Genomic DNA, 21,817 nt, shown 5'->3' with positions numbered 1-21,817 from the left:
GAAAGGTGGGGAGATCGGGAGGACCTCACCATGGCTACGTGGGCACGCACTTAGGAACTCTTATCTTGATGTGAATGTAGTGATCTCCATAGCCGTAGCTGTTAATCCGGGGGATGCCCTTCCCACTCATCCGAATCTTCTGGTCTGTCTGAATCCCAGGGGGGATCTACGAAGAAAGGAAAGCCGTGACTTGCCTTGGTCTCCAGTTGCTCGAAAGGAACTCTTCCACGACACAAAGACTTACTCCTAGGAAAGAACCACCATTCAGATTCCTAGACAACCACATGGAAACTGGCTACTGGGGTCCGTCCAGAGCAGAGGTTGTGGTGGGGGCTTGCCGGCAGGCGAGGCCACCAGGAGTGAGGGAGCACAGAGAGCAAGAGCGGGGAGGAGGCAAAGCCAACAGAGGGGCACAGTGCTGAGGCTGGTGCCTGATGCCCACAGAGGAGCGGATGCAAGCCAGGAACTGCCTTCCATGGCCATTCCACAGTCAAGGCCCGTGGTCTATGATTCGAACCCAAGCAATGGCCTGACCTTTCTGCTGCCTCCCCCAGACCTCATCTGCTTGCTCACAGGTGCTGCCACTTCTCAGCCATTTCAGAAAACAAGAGACCAATGAAGTACAAGACTGGCAAAGACATCCCCGCCCTCTTACCGTCACAGTAATCGTCTCGTACAGGCCCTGCGCTCTGGCTGTCCCTCCAAGAAGAGCCTGAGCTATGGAAATGAAGAGGTCGGAGTGGATGTCTGCACCGTCCCTCCGGAACACAGGGCTTTTCTGCACCTAGGGCCAAACACGGGAGATGCAGTCATACTTGGAGAACTCCCCCGTGGAGACGGGACAACAGCCCCACGTCCCAGCAGCCTGGGCACAGGCCCTGACATGCGCTCGGTGACGCTGCTTCTCTGTGAGGAACAGAGGACAGAGGACGGAATGTACTTCCGCCAGAGCACAGCGCGACCCCAGGCTCCGGGAGTTACATCAGATTTGTTTCTGTGCTGCAACGCAAGTGTTAGTTTCAGATCAAGCCGTGCAATCGACCAATAAAAAAGTAAAATTGGCTTTTTGAACATTAACAAAAAATATCTTACTCTCCTAGAAAGTTTAAAGAAAGAAAGACTAGTATACCTACGAAAGCCAAGCAGTTTATCTTTCAAACAGTTATTTGGTACAAACTATCCTCAACACAGACGGGAAGCACTGGGATGACTCTGACTTTATAAGCACTTTTGGGTGTCAAAGACGCTCCCTGCCTTGCAGCCAGGTCTCCTCTCTGTGCTCGTCTCTTACCACAGGGAAGCAGAGTCTGGAGCCCGTCATAGAGCTTGGCTTCCAGGAGGCCACCTTTGTGGATCTCCTGGTCTAGCAGTTCACCCTTTACGGTATTTCTCCTCTTTGCTTTAAATTATGAAATATTTCACACACATATGAAGAGACAAAAGTAAATACCATCATACACGGTTGCCCACAACCCAGCAGCGCTAACAAGCCCCCAGCCCCTCCCCCCCCCAGAGTGACCACCAAAATGAAGGCAGCAGCGACTGTTCCTACATACATACACGTGTCCCCAAATAACACACAGCACCATCTCACATGTAAACTGTTTACCGTCTCCCTCCCTGCCTCTGCTGGGAATCCGCTTTCTTTCCCTCACTGGTAACTGAGAAGTCTCAAGACGTGTCGTGCTGACACGTGAGGCTCTGGTTTCTTCTTCTGGCTGCTCGGAGGCACGCTGGCCCCCGTGTGGTGCACTCGGCCACTCTCCTCTCCGAGGGCAGCAGGCTGTTGTCAGTCTTGCTGTGAGGAGGAAGGAGTCTCGCACGCAGCCTGCGCAGCCTCCCTCAGACGTGCACCTGGTAGGGCTGCGGAGACAGGGCGCTATCCCCCTCACCATCCCCTCATTCCAGAAACCTGGGTCTGCCCCTGCACCCGGTATGTAGAGCTGTGCCTCTGGCACTTGCTATCCCCACACACAATTTAATACATAAGTAAAAACACGAGAAGACGTGTTCCGTATTTTTATGTGTCCTATGTTTCCAAATGAATCTTGAGGAAACTTTGTTCTGTCCAAACCTAGCACAAAGGTTTGACATGAGGCATGTTTAACCACGCCACTGAGATGGCCACTGCTGCCCTCAGAAATGGAGATGGCCAGACACGCTCCCATGAAGCACCAGCCTCTCCCCAGCCGGGCTAGGCCGCACCCACGCCCAGCGGGAGAGGGCCAGGGAGAAGCTGTGCGGGCAGAGCACCTACCCTGAATGTGACGAAAATTTCCCGTTTTCCTACAGGCATCCGCACGGTCTGGCCATCCTCGACTCCTATAAGGAAGAACAGAAGCTCAAAGGGAAGAGTTTTCTTGGGACCTGCCCTAGATCCATTTACAAGCCCCTGACTTCCTCACCCATGCCTGTTACTGAGGAGCTACACAATTACCCACAGCACATCCAATGGCTGTAACTTCACACAGGTGCAAATATAGCAACTGATGAGCAAACAAGAGCTCACGGACCCCGGCTCCTACCCATCTGTGTAGGAACCCAGTGAGTGCAGAGTCTAATAGGGACGCAGCTATCGAAAACAGTAACGCTAAGGAACGCATCATTACAAAGAGCTCACGTTCTTAGAAGGAAAAGAAAAGGACATCTAAAGAACAGGGAGAGCTCCAGAAGGCTGCCCCCGGGGAAGAAACATGGGCTAGGAGCTCTGGGAGGAGAGTCAGCCTGCTGAAAAGAAGGTGGAAAGTGAGCTTCGGACACAGGGAGAGGTGCAGGCCAAGGCTCCGTCCTGGAAGGCATCACAGCCTGTTGACGGAGCTACGTGAAAGGGGCAGCGTATCCGCTCAGCTGTTCAGCACCTGCCTTCAGCTCGGGTCATGATCCCAGGATCCTGGGATCGAGCCCTGCATCGGGCTCCCTGCTTGACATCGGGCTCCCTCTCCCACTCCCCCTGCTTATGTTCCCTCTCTCACTGTCTCTCTGTCAAATAAACAAACAAACAAACAAATTAAACAAACAAACAAACAAAACCCCTCCCTTTGGGGGAGGAAAAAAAAGAACAAAAACAAAAGGAGCTCCGTGGGGCGCCTGGGTGGCTCAGTGGGTTAAGCCGCTGCCTTCGGCTCAGGTCATGATCTCAGGGTCCTGGGATCGAGGCCCGCATCGGGCTCTCTGCTCAGCAGGGAGCCTGCTTCCCTCTCTCTCTCTCTCTCTGCCTGCCTCTCTGTCTACTTGTGATCTCTCTCTGTCAAATAAATAAATAAAATCTTTAAAAAAAATTAAAAAAAAAAAAAAAAAAAAGGAGCTCCGTGAAAGTCAGGAAGGCCGCAGGGCAGGCAGCCAGGGAAGACTAACAGGACGCGGGGCTGCAGAGGCCGGCAGGGGCTGAGAATGGAGACATTCCCCACCCCAACAGTCACAGCGTGCTCTGCAGGGCGAGTGATATGATCACCCCGCCATGGGGAAAGCCTGCCCCGGGAGAAAGAGCCAGGTGGGGAGAGGGGTCACAGGCTGCCACTGGAGGCCGGAGGGAGGAGTGGTGGTGCAGACCGGGCTGGCAGCAGGGACAAGGCTGGACTCATGACTAAAGGTGGAGGAGCCCCACACAGGAGCGGAGCAGGCGTGTCAGGTCCCTTCTGCCCAGTGTGGCATGAAAGTGGAGCCTGTAAGCCTGACTCGTGCAAAGACGAAAACTCAAGGAGATTCTAGTTCCCCTTCCAGTCCGGAGCTCTAGGCCCTTAACCACAGCTTCAACAGCCCATCACAAGGAAACAAAGGCCTCAACTCTCCCAGCCCCCAGTGCGTAGGGGACCCCAGGACCAACCAGCAGGCACGGGGATCACCACTTTCTTCTTCTGCTTGGCTTGTCCTGCTCCTCTGCACACCACGCAGGGAGTCGTGATGATGGAGCCTCGGCCCCCACATCTCCGACATGTGGAGCGCATCACAAAAGGGCCTGTATTTATGGTTTCCTGATAAAGAGAAGAAAATGGAACCCTTAAGCACACAGATTAACTCTAACAGCCAAGCCTCTGGGGATACAACGTACACCAGAGAAAGGTCTCACAATGAAGACTCGTGTTCTCTGTGAACACACTAAAACATGCCACCCATGAGTACAGGGGCAGGGGCTCACACTGTCAATCTGATCTTCTGGAACATTCTGACTTCTCAACACCAAATCACCAAGCTGATTATTTGGGTCTGGAAAATGAGACAGTGTCTCTCTGTAGAGGTTCCTGAAACCCCAGGGAGCTGAGCAAACACATCTTAAAAAGAGCGCGGCCCCTGGGCGCCTGAGTGGCTCAGTGGGTTAACTGTCTGCCTTCAGCTCAGGTCATGATCCCAGGGTCCCTGCTCCCCCAGGAGTCTGCTTCTCCCTCCCCCTGCTCTTGCGCGCTCTTTCTCCCTCTCAAATAAATAGAAATCTTAAAAAAAAAACATATTTCAAAACACAGAAGAAACCCTCTACACATATACCCTTCTGTTCTGATGCTTTTTTGTTGTTGTCCTTTTGTTGTTGTTCTGAGGCTTCTAATCTATAAGACAGATCCCCAAAGGTGGAATTGCTGGGACAAATAATTATTATATTTAAATTTTTTTCTTAAAGATTTTATTTATTTATTTGACAGAGAGAAATCACAAGTAAGCAGAGAGGTAGGCAGAGAGAGAGGAGGAAGCAGGCTCCCTGCTGAGCAGAAAGCCCGATGTGGGGCTCGAACCCAGGACCTGGGATCATGACCTGAGCCGAAGGCAGCGGCTTAACCCACCGAGCCACCCAGGCACCCCTATATTTAAATTTTTTAATTTAAAATCTATTATATTTATTATTTTTTAAAGATTTTATTTATTTATTTGACAGAGAGAAATCACAAGTAGGCAGAGAGGCAGGCAGAGAGAGAGGAGGAAGCAGGCTCCCTGCTGAGCAGAAAGCCTGACGTGGGGCTTGAACCCAGGACCTGGGATCATGACCTGAGCCGAAGGCAGCAGCTTAACCCACTGAGCCACCCAGGCGCCCCAAAATCTATTATATTTAAAAGTTTATGTGTTAAAAAAAAAAAAAAAAGTTTATGTGTTAGAGCCTCTGGACTCTAGGAAACAAGGGTACAGAAGGGAGGGGGGTGGGGGAGATGGGGTAGCCCAGGGATGGGTATTAAGGAGGGCACGTGATGTGATGAGCATTGGCTGTTACACGCAACTAACGAACCGCTGAACACCGCATCAAAAAACAGTGACACACTGCATGTTGGTTAACTGAACATGATGAAAAAAACTGTGTTATATTTACTTGCACACAGTACCAAATTCTAAAGTAAGAAACGGAGGAGCAGTGAACAGTCAAGTGTCCCCCCACCCCTGTCCCCTAGGTGTTCCACGCGCCTCCTCAGAGGCTCAGCCACGGTGACATGCTTGTGCAGCCTACTTTATCCGGACACATGCATTTTGAGCCATCTGTGTGAGCACCACGGGTCTGCAGTCCCCGCAAGGCAGTACTATGCACACCGCACTGTAGGGTTTGCTTCCGTTTTTACAATTCAATGATCTCAGAAGGCACTTCGCAGCAGCACGCAGCATCCCGTGACCGGGATGCACCATGTTATCTCAGGCCACTCGCTCCTGGTGGGTCACTGAGGCTTCAGTACTATACACAAGGCTGCAGGGGACACCTTGCACACACGCTGCACCCCGAGTGTGGTGTGTAGGCCAGCTCCCCACAGGGATGCATGCACGAGGGTCTGACGGCTCCTGCAGCGGCCACTCCAAGCCAGAGAGCCATCAGGGTGCGTGCACGCTCAGGTCCCACAGGCCTGCTGGCACGGACTGGACCCATCTTTGAAACGCCTGCCCTCTGGGGGGGTGAGCCAAGAGCATCTTCTGGTTTCTACCTGCAGGGCAGGTCCCCGACTGTCGTGGAGAGATGGTCACCGGCCACCCACCCGCCATCCCCTCTACAGTTCACCTTACCCAGTTTTCCTGATGAGCTGCTGGTCTTTCCCCCGTTATCGTGAAGGAGCGCTTTACATATTAGGAACCCTAATCCCTTAGCACACGTATCACAAATATTTTTTCCTAGTCTCAAGCATCATGTTTTTAGAGAAATACACTTTGGCTTTATTACCTTATCTCTATCTCCTCAGAATTTCTTTTTTTTTTTTAAAGAAGTGACAGCCGTTCAGAGCATTGGAGAAAGGGCCTTCGAAGTGAGAGACCATTGGGAACAATCAATGGAAACTATCTGTAACAAGTGGCGGCAGCTCAGCGTAGCCCCAGGAATGTACATGCTCGCCGAGAGCGCCCTCTGGAGGACTGTCCGCGTGGCTGCACACCAAGCTGTAAGCCCGGCCCTTTTCTCAACAGGAGGATTTGCAGACAAAACTTCGCGTACACCATCATTGGACTCTTAACTGGCCATCAAAAATAATGTTCAGAAATACTCAAAGACATGGAAAAATACTTGCAGCACATGAAAAGTGAGGAAAAACTGCACGTATGAGCCTCAACTGTTGAAATTACATACATACAAGAAAAATCATTCAAAACGATATGACAAAATAGAAAATACATGATTCAGATCAGTGACGAATGACTAATTGACTTCATTTATGAAAAGCTTCTACAAATGCCTCAGAATAAGACCAATTACCCAACAGTGAGAAGGCAAAAAGGCTGAAGGGCCATAAAGGAAAACTGACCCTCAAATCTTCAAGATGTTCAACCTCACACATGACAGATGCAAGCTGAGCATGAGAAATGGTGTTAGGTGACAGTACTCGGTGTACATAGCAGCACAAGACCAATAGGGGCCTGGTGAGGTAAGAGACGGCACATCTGCGAAGGAGCCGCTGTGGTCACGCAGCCTGGGGCAGCTGTGTACACAGAGTGTTTGCCAAATATACCAAGAAGCAGAAACAGAATAAATACTGAGATACAAACAGAGCTAACTGTATTACACAGTTCGTATAAGAAACCGTGCACACGCATGCACACATCCAGGAGGACAGGGGATGCTTCTGGGGAGTGGAAACACAATGGCTGATAGCAGAGAATGGGAGAGACACTTATTTTGCACTATTTACCAATTGTACCCACTAACTTTTTTTTTTTTTAAAGATTTAATTTATTTATTTGACAGACAGAGATCACAAGTAGGCAGAGAAGTAGGCAGAGAGAAAGGAGGAAGCAGGCTCCCTGCTAAGCAGAGAGCCCAATGCAGGGCTCGATCCCAGGACCCCAAGATCATGACCCAAGCCGAAGGCAGAGACTTTAATCCACTGAGCCACCCAGGCGTCCCTGTATCCACTAACTTTTAAATAATCTGCATATATTACCTATTCACAAACATACAAAACAAAAATGGAGTTCCTTTTCTTTTAAGATTTATTTTAAATAAATTTTATTAAAGATTTTTTTAATCTGAGAGACAGCAAGAGCAAGCGAAAGAGCATGAGTGGTGGGGAGGGGCAGAGGGAGAAGCAGGCTCTCCACTGAGCAGGGAGCCCGATGCGGGGCTCAATCCCAGGACCCTGGGATCATGACCTGAGCTGAAGGCAGACACTTAACTGACTGAACCGACCAGGGGCCCCTAAGATATATCTAAGGGAGAGAGGGAGTGTGTGCACATGCATGCGCAAGTCGGGGAGGGGCAGAGGGAGAGAATCTCAAGCAGACTGCCCCCCCCATCCCTGAGCATGGGGCCCAATGTGGGTCTCAATCGCAGAGCCCTGAGCCTATGGTCTGCCCCGAAATCAACATTCAGATGCCCAGCTAAGCCACCCAGGTGCCCCCAAAAATGACGCTCCTAACCAATGACTGCACAAACACAAACTTAAAATGTTAGAGTGACAAGATTATCAGGGACTTCTACTTCTAAGAACTTTTCTGCCCTCAAAGGCAACTTCTACGTCACACCAGCAGACACACACAATGACTGATTTTAAAGGAGGGTGGTAGACAACTTCTCAATCCCCTCCAGCAGGAATCCAGCTTAATGGAATACAAACATGATCGATGAAAACCTAAGTACAGTTAAATACACGAGATATAATCATGGCAAAGGAGGAGAAAAGAACTGACCCAAATAACTTTTTTTTTTTTAAAGATTTTATTTATTTATTTGACAGAGAAAGATCACAAGTAGGCAGAGAGGCAGGCAGAGAGAGAGGAAGAAGCAGGCTCCCCAATGAGCAGAGAGCCCTATGTGGGGCTTGATTCCAGGACCCTGAGATCATGACCTGAACCGAAGGCAGCGGCTTAACCCACTGAGCCACCCAGGCGCCCCCTGACCCAAATAACTTTTGAGCACAGTATTTTAACTATACGCATTCAATCAAAAGATGAAAAGAACTCTTGGGGCGCCTGGGTGGCTCAGTGGGTTAAGCCACTGCCTTCGGCTCGGGTCATGATCTCAGGGTCCTGGGATCGAGCCCCGCATCGGGCTCTCTGCTCAGCAACGAGCCTGCTTCCTCCTCTCTCTCTGCCTGCCTCTCTGCCTGCTTGTAATCTCTCTCTCTGTCAAATAAATAAATAAATAAATAATCTTTAAAAAAAAAAAAAAAAAGATGAAAAGAACTCTAAACAGCAAATACCAATAACTAGGACGATTTTGCACAGTGGTCTGAGTAGTAATTCTAAACTCCTTTCTCTGTTACAGGGTTGAGCAAATGAGTAAGTATATCAAGGATAATCAAAGCCAGATTTCTCTTTATCAGAAAAAAGTTTCAAGTATGGACAGGCAGAAGACTAGATGAACCCTGTGGTGTTGGGCCGGACGTGGAATTACCAGGTTGAATTCACTGGTTTGTCAGAGCGATGGTGGGTGGAGGGATAGGTGTGTACCTGTGTGTGTACAGTTCTACCTATAATGCGAATATAATATGGAAGGAGGTACAGATAGGAGTATAGCACACACGCACGCACACACACACACATTTAGCCTGGCCTTGTCTGCGGGAGGGTGGAGAAGCAGTGAACCCCCAGACACATGTGCACACCTAGAGCACAAATCTTGGCTTCTAAATCCCAGGAGACACTAGAAGCAACCAGGACCCCCTGGAGAAATGATTGCTCAAGGGTGTGGCAGGAAAAGCACAAGGTGAGTCTAGACTATCTGTTGTAGGAAGTGCTCAAAGAATGAGGAGGGACCTGTCCCAGCTAGAAGGGACTCCACAGGCCAAGTCAAGAACAATTTGAATATCGAAGGCAGGAATTAAACCGATTACAGCCCGGTGAATAAGAATACCTGAGTTTATACTACTATAAATGAATGATAAATACATAAACGGAGAATAGAAAGTTCTTCCTTTCAGGAGAATGCCAACTAAGAAACACAGAGGGATGCTGGGATCAGAAAATCACCATCTTGCGACCGTTCCAGTAATAATGAATTGGCAAGAATGATCAATGGATGCCGCAACTACCGGGTCAAAGTCTGATCAGGAACTGGACATTTACAGAGGGTTAGGGTGCCGCACCACGGCTTCCGCATTAACTTCAAAGGGAAAATTAGTAACTTTACAGTGAAGAAACCTAGTGGACACTACCTTAACTAACTACCCGTGATCAAATGTCACATTACCACTAAGAAGACAAATGGACTCCTGACAGGGCCCACTGGAAAGGGATGTGGTGTTTCATCAAAAAAATGTAATCTGGAGGGGCACCTGGGTGGCTCAGTGGGTTAAAGCCTCTGCCTTTGGCTCAGGTCATGATCTCAGGGTCCTGGGATCGAGCCCCGCATCCAGCTCTCTGCTCAGCGGGGAGCCTGCTTCCTCCTCTCTGCCTGCCTCTCTGCCTACTTGTGATCTCTGTCAAATAAAAAATAATTAAAAAACAAAACAAAACATGTAATCTGGGGGCGCCTGGGTGGCTCAGTGGGTTAAAGCCTCTGCCTTCAGGGCAGCCTGGGTGGCTCAGTGGGTTAAAGCCTCTGCCTTTGGCTCAGGTCATGATCCCAGGGTCCTGGGATTGAGCCCCACATCAGGCTCTCTGCCCGACAGGGAGCCTGCTTCCTACTCTCTCTCTGCCTGCCTCTCTGCCTACTTGTGATCTCTGTCAAATAAATAAATAAAATCTTAAAAAAAAAAAAAAAAAGAAAAGAAAATACACACCACAGATGACAAAGCAAATGGGAGAGAAGGCTGACAATTGGTGATCCGGGTAAGGAATAATGGAGTGACTCTCTATACGGTTCTATAAGTTTGTATTATAAAAGAGGTTTTAAAGATTTTATTTATTTATTTGAGAGAGAGACAGTGAGAGAGAGCATGAGCTAGGAGAAGGTCAGAGGGAGAAGCAGACTCCCCATGGAGCTGGGAGCCTGATGTGGGACTCGATCCCGGGATTCCGGGATCATGACCTGAGCCGAAGGCAGTCGTCCAACCAACTGAGCCACCCAGGCGTCCCTATAAGTTTGTATTATAAAAAAAAATGTATCAGAGCATCTGGGTGGCTCAGCCATTAAGCATCTGCCTTTGGCTCGGTCATGATCCCGGGGTCCTGGAATGGAGCCCGCATCGGGCCCCTTGCTCAGAGAGGGAGCCTGCTTCTCCCTCTCTCTCTGCCTGCTGCCCCTGCTTGATGTGCTCTCTCTCTCTCAAATAAATAAAATCTTTAAAAAAGAGAGGATAAAATGATGATGCTTCAAACAAAATTTAAACCTCCCTCCCTACACCATGGTTTCAAATTACCAAAACATCCCCAAATGTATTTTCAGAGAAGACAGCCCACTGACCAAGCCAGAGCACTCAGGGGAAAAGAAGAAGGTTACAGATCAAACAGTCCCACCAAGTTAGGGACTCTCAGATCACTAAGTACTGTCGGAAAACTGTCCCTGGGATGGCGGGATGACAAGGAAGAGAGTGGGTGGGACAGAGGCAGGAGGCCCCTAGGAAGGAGCAGGATGGGGCCCGGATGGGCTCTTACCATGCCGGAGCCCCCGCAGTAGTGGCAGCTCTGCATCTTGGTGCCAGGCTCATTCCCCTTGCCGTCACACCGCTCACAGGTGTCAGTGATGTTCACGGTGAACTCCTTGTTGACCCCCTTGGCTGCCTGATTGAACGTCAACTCCATGATGTACTAAAGAAATCAGAGAACAACCTGACATCTTTCTTCTGATAATCACCAACATGACCTTCCACTTTAAAAATAAAGGAGGGCAACGGTCAGCAGTTTCCAGTTCCTTTAATTTTTCTTTTAAAGCAGCTTCACATTTACAGAACTGAGAAGGAGGTATAGAGGTCCCACATACACCCCCACCCGGCCCCACACATGCACAGCCTCTCCCATTATCAGGATCATTCACCAGAATATACATTTTTTTTTAAATCAAGAATGAACCTATACAAACACATCTTAATCATCCGAGGCCCATAGTTTACATTAAGGTCCACCGGTGGTGGAGCATCTCCTATAGGTCTGAACAGACATCCGCTGCTATAAAACCAGAGTACTTGCACTGAACGTGAAATTCCACTAAAAACCCTCTGTGCTCCCCTGCTCACCTCTTCACCCAGCTACTCTACCTTTTAACTATTCTACTCATCTATACTCGGCCTAGTAAGAATGGATGGGACTCAAGTGATTCTGCCCTACTCCTCAGGGTTTTTAAAAGGGAATATTTGTTTTAAGTGAAAATGTACTTTTCAACAAACTGTTCACATGTAATATTTGGACACAGTCCTTACAGACAACTGGAAAGATCCACAATCATAAGCTAAGTCATAAAACATCCCCCCTCTCTCTTCAACTCTGATCATGTCTTATTAGGACATAAATACGCCATGGGTCTCCCTATTGGACTGGGCTCTACTAGAATAACATAGCAGGCCTTCGAGATAAAACACTTACACCCTAGTCATGGACCCTGAGAGCCTCAGCCTTAGGCTGCCCGATTAAGCAGCTCTAAGAATATAGTTAAAATGGATGCACACATATTACCTATGGGATTTTACTTAAACAGAATGATTTCCTATGAAAATGGCAGCCTCCAGATCATTCTGTGGAAGCTGCTATGCCATTTATTTATTTATTTAGAGAAAATGCAACTGATCAAATCTGTTTGCCTCACGCCGAGCAGCTAAAATGTGAGGGAGTGATTCTTTAAGACAAGGAGCTTACCTCCTGAGGCTGAGTGAAGACACTCTGGAAATCTCCAAAAGAAGATGACGAGAATTCGCCAAAGATCTTCCTGAAGAGCTCCTCTGGGTCGACAGTGGGGCCTCCCTTCCAGTAGCTCTGTCCGGAGCTGCCGGCCCCAGGATCGAAGCCAGCGGAGCCGTACGCATCATACTGCTTCCTCTTCACTTCGTCGCTCAGCACCTACCAGAAAGGCCCAGCAGTCAGGCCCTTCCGAGTCTCCCAAAGCCCAGAGCACAGACAAGCGTGCATGCCAACTACAGATAAGGGGATTGCGGCAACATTAAATCTCTTGGTTTTGACAAATGTACTGTGGTCATGCAAAAGAATGTTTTTGTTCTTAGAAAACACACACTGGGAGACTGAAGAAGAGAGATGTTTGTGACTTGCTCCCCAACAGCTGAGGTGATGCATGCGCGCGCGCACACACACGCACACACACAGCAGGGGGGATGCATGCACACACACACACACACACACACACACACGAAGAGCAAATACACGATACTCCACACAGCCTGAACCCCTCAGGTGCTCCAAGTCTGGGGAGAAGGTCCCTCTGGAATGGCTCAGCAGTCGTCCACAAATCCGTGCTTCATCCCTCTGATTACATTTCAAATTCCTTAAGGGATGCCTTCTACTTTTACCATCCTCACCAGCCCCACGAGACAGTGATGCCTTAAGTAAGGGGGTCATCAAATGTGTGGGATTAATTAATCGTACCAGGAGCGCCTAGAGCGGGCTACAAAGCCAGGCGACCTGGGAGCTCTGTTAATACAGATGATTAGATCCTGTTTTCTACGAGAAGCCAAGCGGGATCTAGCGGGAGGCCTGGGGATCTTCATGGAGGTAATCTGGCGTGGGGAATGCAGCCTTCACAGGGGACCTCACGACACGTCAGGCCACCCTGTGCTGCACACTCGGAACCACACGAGCAGCTGAGTGACAGCAGCTGCACACACAGGCACGTCGTGTTACCTCGTAGGCTTCTGCCAGCTGGGAGAACTTCTCCTTGGCTTTGGGATCGTCCTTATTTGTGTCTGGGTGGTATTTCTTGGCCAGCTAAGGGAGGAAACGGTGAATTACTATGGACACAAGATGATGACCAACACTGGAACCCAAGTGACAGTCCCAATCTCACCTCCTTTACAGCAGTTGTTTAAGATTTTGTGACCCACAGCAATTCTGAAAAAAAGGCTTAAGGCTTTAAAATAAACCAGTCTCTTCAAATCTGAAGCATAAACACGTTTGTTGTTCAACCACAACAAATATCTATCAAAAATAACAACCGATCCCTTCAACTAGGGCACCTTTACGAAAGCAGCAGAGAAACGGTGTGTCTGCCAGACTACTGTCTACAGAAGAGGAGCAGAAACTACGTACCAGCTGATCAGCTCTTTTGGCTGAACACTAATGAGCTGGTGACGCCGACTGCAACAGGGAGGGTGTAAATGAACGAGAAGGAGGGAGACTTTCCACTGTATACTCCTCTGTGCTTTTGAAGAGCCGGAGCCGCTCTAAAGCGAAGGTGCCCTTCTGGCTGCTCCGAGCCGTGCTGTGCGCACAGTAGGCGGTTCACCATGCGGGCCGGGCTGCAGAGTCTGGCTTACCGCAGCTCCCTCGAGTGAGGGACGGCGGTGCTCAGGATGCCAAAGCTTACTGGAGAAGCCGCGTGGCTCTGACACCCCGAGCCGCTGGCCGCAGTCTGGGGGCGGGAAGCTACGCACACGGCCTCAGGGTCAGAGCGCCCAGGGCCACTGTCTGCTAGCTCTGCGACCTTGGGCAGAATGTCACCGAGCACATACTCATCTGGAAAATGACAGTAACGGTACCTACTTCACAGGGCTGTGGTGGGGATAAAATGAGATAAATATATTCTAAAATGAGCACAAGGCCACTGCGCGTTATATATGCAACTACCGAATCACTGAATGCCACATCGAAAACTAATGATGCACTATATGCTGGCTAACGGAACGTAATAAAAAAATAAAAATGACAATAATAAATCAATAATAAAAATAAAGCAAGCACAAGGCATGGCACGCAGTAACATTCGACGTCAGCTATTTTTAGAACACAGAAGGGAGCAGAAGGACGTGTGCAGGAGGTGGGGGCACCTAAGGAGTTCTGACTGGGACTGAAGATTTTCAATTTTAGTATATGTGCTGCCGAAGCGAGCACGGACTGAAGATTTTCAATGATGAGCGAACGCTTACTGCTATCAGTACACCCCAAATCATCAGGATGACTGCTGTGAAACACAGCGCTGAAGCGGACAACCTCAGAGCTCACACGTGAGGCACTGAGTCCACGGTGAAAGGAACAAGGGGAGGTGTCACACATAAGAGCGCGTTCGTGCCGAGTAAAGACACAACAGTGTCACAGCTCAGAGTGCCAAATGAGGACCCAAAGGAGGTCAAATTCAAGAAAGTACTAGGACACATCAGAGGGCTGTGTGAAATCATGGGTCATGCTGGAGACACAAGGACAACAAACAGCACGAAACGGTCACATTTTAGACAAACAAACATGATCATGTGAGATTCATATGGTTTCAAAGGGGGGCAGGGTACATTTTAACGTAGTTTAAACAGACTTTACAATTTAAAAAAAAGGGGGGGGTGTCAGGTCATGATCCAAGCCTGAGACACATGACAGGATTATTTTCTATGATGGGGAACTTGCTTTCAGCCAAGGTGGAGTGTACCATGACCAACAGCCCTCATCAGTGAAGAGTCTTCATTAGAGTAAGCCTAACTCTCTGCTTTTGGCTCACGGGTCACTTTAACCCTCTTTTACAAATCAGCCTTCAAATAATGGACCCCACAGAGTCCTTCACACTAAGAATCAAAGAGCCCTCGATCTTCCACAGTAGCAAAAGAAAGCAATACAAGTCACTAAGCCTGCAAAGAAAGAACTGGTCATGTGCTGCCCAACTTTGGTTTCCAGGAGGATGGAGGGTGCTGGCAGGTTGCCAGAAACACCCACCCACTCCCCAAAGCCAGGAAGACAGAACAAAGGCAGCAGCAGGAGAAGCTCCGCCATTGCAGAGTACAGCGCCACTGGTGCCTCCAAACTCAGCCTGCTTCTGGAGACGCCGGTCCTCACACCAGCTCATGGAGGCCGGCCAGAGGCTGGCGTGAACCCCAAACCAGGGTCTCCAGGGACAGCCAGTAGATCATCGTGGGACACAAAGCTGGTCCCAGAAGCCAAGGCAAGACACGGCAGTATACTCATGAGATTAGCTTAAGGAAAAGAGATCTTTTGTGGTATTTCAGTCTCATGAACAACACGTATTGACTGATGGAGCCTTGGCTGTATGTCATAACCTCTCCAAGCCTGTCAGGAGGAAAAAATGATGCAATACCCCCAAAGCTTTCATCAAGGTCTGACCCCAGAAATTTCCCTATAAAGGCTACTTTAAACATGTCCATCTTTAAACTGTGCAGGTTTACCAGGTCTTTTCACTTCCACACCTAAAGACTTGAATGGTTCCCTACTCTCTTTTTTTCCTGAATATTAAAGATTTTATTATGTTTAAGTTATCTCTAAACCCAACGTGCAGCTCAAACTCGTGACCCCAAGATTAAGAGGTCACGCTCCACCAGCTGAGCCAGCCAGGTGCCCCTCCCTGCTCTCTCTTAAGTTTCTAGGAGAACAGCCTCATGTTTCCCGCTAATTTGGCCCCAGCCTCCACCACTTCACTCCTCTCCCACTCTTACCTCAGGTATCCTGCCCTCCAGCTCAAAAGGAGAACAAGTTATTCACTATCCCAAACCAGGGTCTCTGCTTCCTACGCCCATGCCCTTGCTCATTCCATTACAACTCAGGAACGGACAAAGAACCTGAATACACATCCAGCAAACGGCCAACAAGCACGTGGGAAGGTGCTCAGCGTCCTGACCCTTCACTGAAAAGCAAATTAAAACCACAGTGAGACCCCACTTCACACTCACTAGGGTGGCTGTACTCGAAAGGACAGACAAGAACAAGAGTCGCTGTGGGTGTGGAGAAGTCAGAACCCTCTGATGGTGGGAACGTAAAATGGTGCGGCCGTTTTGGAATAGTCCGGCAGTCCTCAAGAGGTTAACCACGGATTTAATCACGGTGACCCATCAATTCTACTCCTAGGTATACGAACATACTCACGAGGAATGAAAACATCGATCTACACAAAACCTACACGTGGATGTTCCCAGCAGCACTCCCGGTAAACAGCAAAAAAGGGGAAGCAAACAAGGCACCTGAGTGGCTCAGCTGAATAAGCATCCAACTCTTGGGCTCAGGGTCCATGAGATCAAGCCCCACGTCGGGCTTCATGCTCAGTGGGGAGTCTGCTTGAAATCCTCTCTCTCCCACTCCCTCTGCCCCGCCCTGCTGTGAGTGTACACATGCGTTCTCTCAAATAAATAGGTAAATCTTAAAAAAAAAAGAAAAGAAAAATCTTTGGTGGGGGTGCCTGGGTGGCTCAGCAGGTTAAGCCTCTGCCTTCGGCTAAGGTCATGATCTGAGGGTCTAGGGATCGAGACCCATATCAGGCTCTCTGCTCAGCAGGGAGCCTGCTCCCCTCCTCTTCCTCTGCTAGCCTCTCTGTCTACTTGAGATCTTTCTCTCTATCAAATAAACAAATAAAATCTTAAAAAAAAAAAATCTTTGGTTCTGCCTATCTTTCTTCTGAAGTATTAATGAGCAGGGCCCAATGTGGCTGAGGAACAGTCCAGCAACACCCACTGTTCTCATCTCATTCTACACTGTCAGCCTCATGGAACCCATACGTGTGGGCAGCTGTGGCTCACTGGTGAGCAGACTAGACCAACAGCATCCCTTCTACAGTCTTGTCCCTAAAATCTGGCTTCCATACAGACCTGGTAATAGGCTTTCTTGATCTCCTTCTGGCTGGCATTTCGGGGCACTCCTAGTATCTGGTAATAATCCTCTTTGCCCAAAGGGGAGCTTGTATGGAAGGAGGCAGTGCAAACAAAAGGGTAACTTCTTACTCCTAGAAAAGAAAAAAGAAAGAAAATCACCCTGGGAATGTGCTCAACAAAAGGAAATTGTGAGTAAACAGCCAGCCAGGTTATACCTGTGAAGGAACAGAGGTCACAGCTTTGGAGTCGGCTTTCCTCCAAGCCCTCTGGAGACCTAACTCACTGCACTTCGAAAATGGACAAAGCCACTGGAGGCATTGAATATAAAACAAACACCACTGGGCAGGGCTGATTCTGCTGGACCACAAGACAATGAGGTGGTACCCCCACTACACCACCAAAGGAGCGGCACCCCAGACACAGACTGGACCTGCGGGACAATGAAGAAGGAACCTAATCCCACTCTTACACTACGCAAGCACCTGCACTGTAGCAGGTACCTTCACATGCGTTGTCTCCCTTAATGCTTAACAATTCTCCACGTTCCTTCCCTCCACCACACAACCTTGGGGATCTGCTTCTGGGGTGGCTCTCGGAGGGTGGTGCCTGGACCAGCGGCACCATCAACTTGTTGGAAAGGCCCATTTTTAGGCCCCACCCCAGACGTGAGTCAGAAACTCTGGAGTACAGTAGCCTATATTTAACAAGCCCTCCAGGTGATGATTCTGCCACATGCTGAATTTGAGAACCACTGTACTAAAGAAATAGTTCTTAGTGTTCAAAGTCACAGATCTAAGAGTATCTGATAAAAGTGTTGCCCTTCCCCTAAAAACAATACATCTAGGGGCGCCTGGGTGGCTCAGTGGGTTAAGCCGCTGCATTCGGCTCGGGTCATGATCTCAGGGTCCTGGGATCGAGTCCCGCATCGGGCTCTCTGCTCAGCGGGGAGCCTGCTTCCCTCCCTCTTTCTGCCTGCCTCTCTGTCTACATGTGATCTCTCTCTGTCAAATAAATAAATAAAATCTTAAAAAAAAAAAAAAACAATACATCTATATAGACACACAGGGTTAAAAGGCCCTATGCCTGAACCTGATCACCCCAGAGCAGCTAATGGGTCAATGCCCAACGCAGGCAGCCATATGCCCTTTCATGCTTCTGGCATCAGTACCAAGAGAACAGCCATCAGCAGACACACTCTGCACCCCCTTGACTGCACTCTGTGCATGTGGTCGACTAAGCTGGGCTGGTCTGTCACCAAGTGAAACAGGGGGAGCTGCCCCACACCTTGAGCCCTGCCTAACCCCCAAATCCTGTGACAACCAAAGATAGAGAGTGCAGGGCTGGGGGTGAAAGGGAGACTCGTTAAGGCATAAAAGTCATGACAGCTCCAGGTTTCCAAGTCAAACTTCTGCCTACAAAGAAGCTTCTGGATTCCCCATTCATTCATTCAGCAAATACTCATTTAGCATTTACTACTTGCCAGGCACTGGGTTCTGCACTGGGAATAGGCAGCAGACCATTCAAAGGAAATGCCATTCTGGAGCTTACAGATATTCAAGATCTTAACACTGTAGCAGGCACTGAGAATACAAGATGAAGAAAAAGGCCAAAGCCAGCACTCTCAAGGAGCTTACAGTCCTGCAGGCGAGTGTGGAGGCAGTGTGCAAGGAGATTATTAGTACACAAGGACGTGCAGAGTCACATACAAAGAGTCACCTAATCAGGGTTTCTCAATTGCACGTTGTTGATGATGGGATTGGATTCCTCCTGGTGGTGGGACTTTCCTATTGTTATGCACCCCCAATTCACCTGTTGAGGCCCTAATTCCCAGTGCCTCAGAATGTGACAGTTATTGGAAGTAGGGTCTTTAAAGACAACCCTCCTAAACACTGATCTTGGACTTCTAGCCTCTAGAACTGTGAGAATAAATGTGGTTCTTTGTTATGGCATCCCTGGCCAATTAAAATACCTATGTGTCAAGGGATATTCAGCAGCACCCTAGCCAACTACTTTTAAGTAGCACACTCTACTCCCCCTCTCCCCTGGCCACACGCTGGCAACTAAAAATGTCTCCACATATTACCAAATGTTCTGCGGAGGGCAAAATCAACCCCAGTTGAGAACCACTGATGATCCAACTGAAAGAGTTCTGGAAAGGTTTTTTAAGGCAGACACTGTTAAGCTGTAGAAATTAACCAGGCTAAGGAATGGTTTGAATCCACCCAAATTACACCTACAGTCCTGATGGTATTTCCAACAGCTTCCCCTTTACTGCTCTAAAGTGTCTCACTTGGCTGCTAAATCACCTATCACCTTTGGTTCACAGCAAAGTCCTTGTGCATTTAGTAACGTGTGATGTAACTAGATTTTACGCATGTAGAGGGGTGGTTAGAGATCATGAGGCTCCTGATGATTAATGAGGGCTAGGAATGACCGAAGGGCCCTTGAGCTATGCTAAGGAGCCCAGAGATTTTATCATGCACACAGCAGGGAACCGCTGGGCTTTACAGGAGAAAGTGTTCTCAACAATAGCAACAAACTATGGAGGCCTGGGAGACCACTTAAAATTAATAGAAACACAAAACACACCCAGGGGTGTTGAGGCTATCCAGGAAGGGGGCAAGATCATCAGACTGGAGAATGACTAGGGAACCCAGCCAAGAGTACAATTCAGACACATGGTTGGTTCAGTGTTTCCTCCTTCTTTCTTTCACTATAGTGGAAGTCATGCAACACAGAGCAGAACCATCAATGCTGAACACTTAGAGGCTTAATACGTATTAATTCAGTATCACCTCCAGCAATTAAGAAAGCTGGCTTTATTTAAATCAAGGTTCCACCATCTTTCTGTTTTGTCACATTCTACAAACTGCTGAACACCTAGGCTTAAGTTTCTTTACACAATGGAATAGCAACAGTGTCTATCACATGGAAATGATCTACGCCTCCTACGTGGAAAGTGCTCAATGTTAGTTTGTATTTTTATCACAATCACCAGTTTAAGGATTTAGGAAAGACTGTTAAGTGTGCCCTTCAGCTAAAAACATATGGTAGAAGGAGCATAAGCTATTAAAGGACAGCTCTGGGTTTGGGACGACTCTTCTCATCTACCTTTGTGACCTCAGTTTCCCGTTCTTTAAAATGAGAATGACGACAGCCTTCCGGCAAGATTGTTACCATCAAGCGAAATGGGGCACAAAGTACCTAGCACCATAACAGGTGCTCACCAAATAACAAATATCTCCTCCTGTCCGGCCAGAAGGTGAAGGGAGGAGACGGGAACAGAACAGGGTATCGCAGCAGCGGCGGGCCGGAAAGAGGCTTCTAGAAATGTTGACAGAGAAGTGAAGGTTGTGGGCCTACAGAACGTTTCACTACCGCCGCCGGGGCTCCATGCAGCTCTCCCTGGTTCACCGCTTCTAAGAAGCCATTTGGGCCTCTCTGCCTCCCGCTTGTCAGTCTCTCCAAGCAATTCCGCATTCAGGTCAGAAACAAGCTCCACCCCGCCACCCCCGTAGCCGGATCGAGTCACTCCATTACGGGTCTTAGCGATCCCACACTCGGGCTCTAGAACCTGCCCTCACCTTTGAAGCTGACACCGGGTCTCAATGTCAGCAGCGCCCCGGAGCCCCGCGCTCCAAAGGAAGGCGCGAAGGTAGTGACGTTCAGCTTTTGCCCCAGCGAAGCCCCCACCACACCCCCCCTGGGCGGCGGGGCTCCTCTCCCCGCTGCAGCCGGCAGCCGCGGGGTCCCCACCGCCACCAGCAGCCAGCGTGTGGAGCACCGCGCCGCCATCTTCGCCGAGGGACACCGCGCCTGCGCCACCCGGCTCAAGGAGGCATCGCGAGGACAGTGAGAGGCCGCAGAGACGGTACTTCCGGAGGCGGGGCCCGATGCGCGCGCTCGCACGGACGCACGCGTTGCGCACGTGCAGCAGCACTCCAATGCGCCTTTCTGGTAGCCACCGCCGAAATGAGATTTACTCTGAAGAGTGAAACTAGGTATACCGGCCCTAAAAAAACCTCATCATTCTGTGCTGTATGGCCAAGATTGTACCTTATCTGTGTAAAAACGTGGTTGACAGTAGCCAGGTGTCACTTCCCAGTGTCCCGGTGAAGGGCGGGACTACAAATCCCGCCGTGCAGTGCGGCTGTCAGTCGCGCAGATCCCAGCATGCAGTGCGCGTCTTCCTCCCGACCCGAAACTCAAAATCTTGCGTGAGTGTTACTCACCTTGCGCCGGCGGGAGCGCGCGGGGCCTCTGCCCTACTTCCAAAGCCTGGCCTCAGGCTCACTTTCTCTCTGGCAGATTCCTCACTGGGCGGACTTGGACCACTAGGTTCTGTCCTAAGCATGTTGGTCTCCTCCAAGTCTGCAATGAACTTGCCAGTCGCGGAGGGAGAGCCGAGCCCCGCACAAACCAATGTAATAAACCTTGGGAGCACCTACTGTGTGTCACGCACGTTCTTCTAGACTACGGGGGGGGGGGGGTCCAAACCCATGAATGACATGCCGTCGCTGCTCTGGGGGAGCAAATGATGAATCGAGGGAGACTGGGTCCTTAGCAATTAACATAACACGATCAGTGCTGTCATAGATATAAACAATGTTAGAGGCGACGAGTTTTTTAAACAAATTGGAGGGCCTGGAGTGTTAGGGAAGGCATCTGAGAGGTAACATTCTAGTTGGACTTTGATGGCAAGTGCGTCAGGTAGGGGTGGAGGGGAAAGTGTTCCAAGGAGAAGGAACTTCAAAAGCAGATGTCTTAGAGGTGTGAAAGGGGTTGGTCAGTAGGTTTAAGCCCTAAACTTGGGG

General features: G+C 49.3%; 1 protein-coding gene across 2 annotated transcripts in view; it reads right to left on the bottom strand.

The window, feature by feature from the left end:
- Positions 1–20,828, bottom strand: part of DNAJA3 (DnaJ heat shock protein family (Hsp40) member A3) — a 29,967-nt gene extending 9,139 nt beyond the window's left edge. The window contains exons 1-9 of one of the 2 annotated variants that reach the window (XM_047713412.1): positions 20,588–20,828; positions 17,001–17,134; positions 13,111–13,194; positions 12,115–12,315; positions 10,921–11,073; positions 3,824–3,971; positions 2,258–2,322; positions 656–784; positions 51–166 (exon numbers count right to left, since the gene is read on the bottom strand). In XM_047713412.1, coding sequence (XP_047569368.1) covers positions 51–166; positions 656–784; positions 2,258–2,322; positions 3,824–3,971; positions 10,921–11,073; positions 12,115–12,315; positions 13,111–13,194; positions 17,001–17,134; positions 20,588–20,798 — 1,241 coding nt within the window. In that variant the 5' untranslated portion in view covers positions 20,799–20,828. The remainder of the gene's footprint in view (positions 1–50; positions 167–655; positions 785–2,257; positions 2,323–3,823; positions 3,972–10,920; positions 11,074–12,114; positions 12,316–13,110; positions 13,195–17,000; positions 17,135–20,587) is intronic. The other variant, XM_047713413.1, reaches the window with a different exon arrangement.
- Positions 20,829–21,817: the final 989 nt, after the last annotated feature.

Source organism: Lutra lutra, chromosome 18, assembly GCF_902655055.1.
Source record: "Lutra lutra chromosome 18, mLutLut1.2, whole genome shotgun sequence".
Lineage (NCBI taxonomy): Eukaryota > Metazoa > Chordata > Mammalia > Carnivora > Mustelidae > Lutra > Lutra lutra.
Note: the sequence above shows the minus strand (reverse complement) of the source record. Positions and strands in the feature narration are given on the sequence as shown.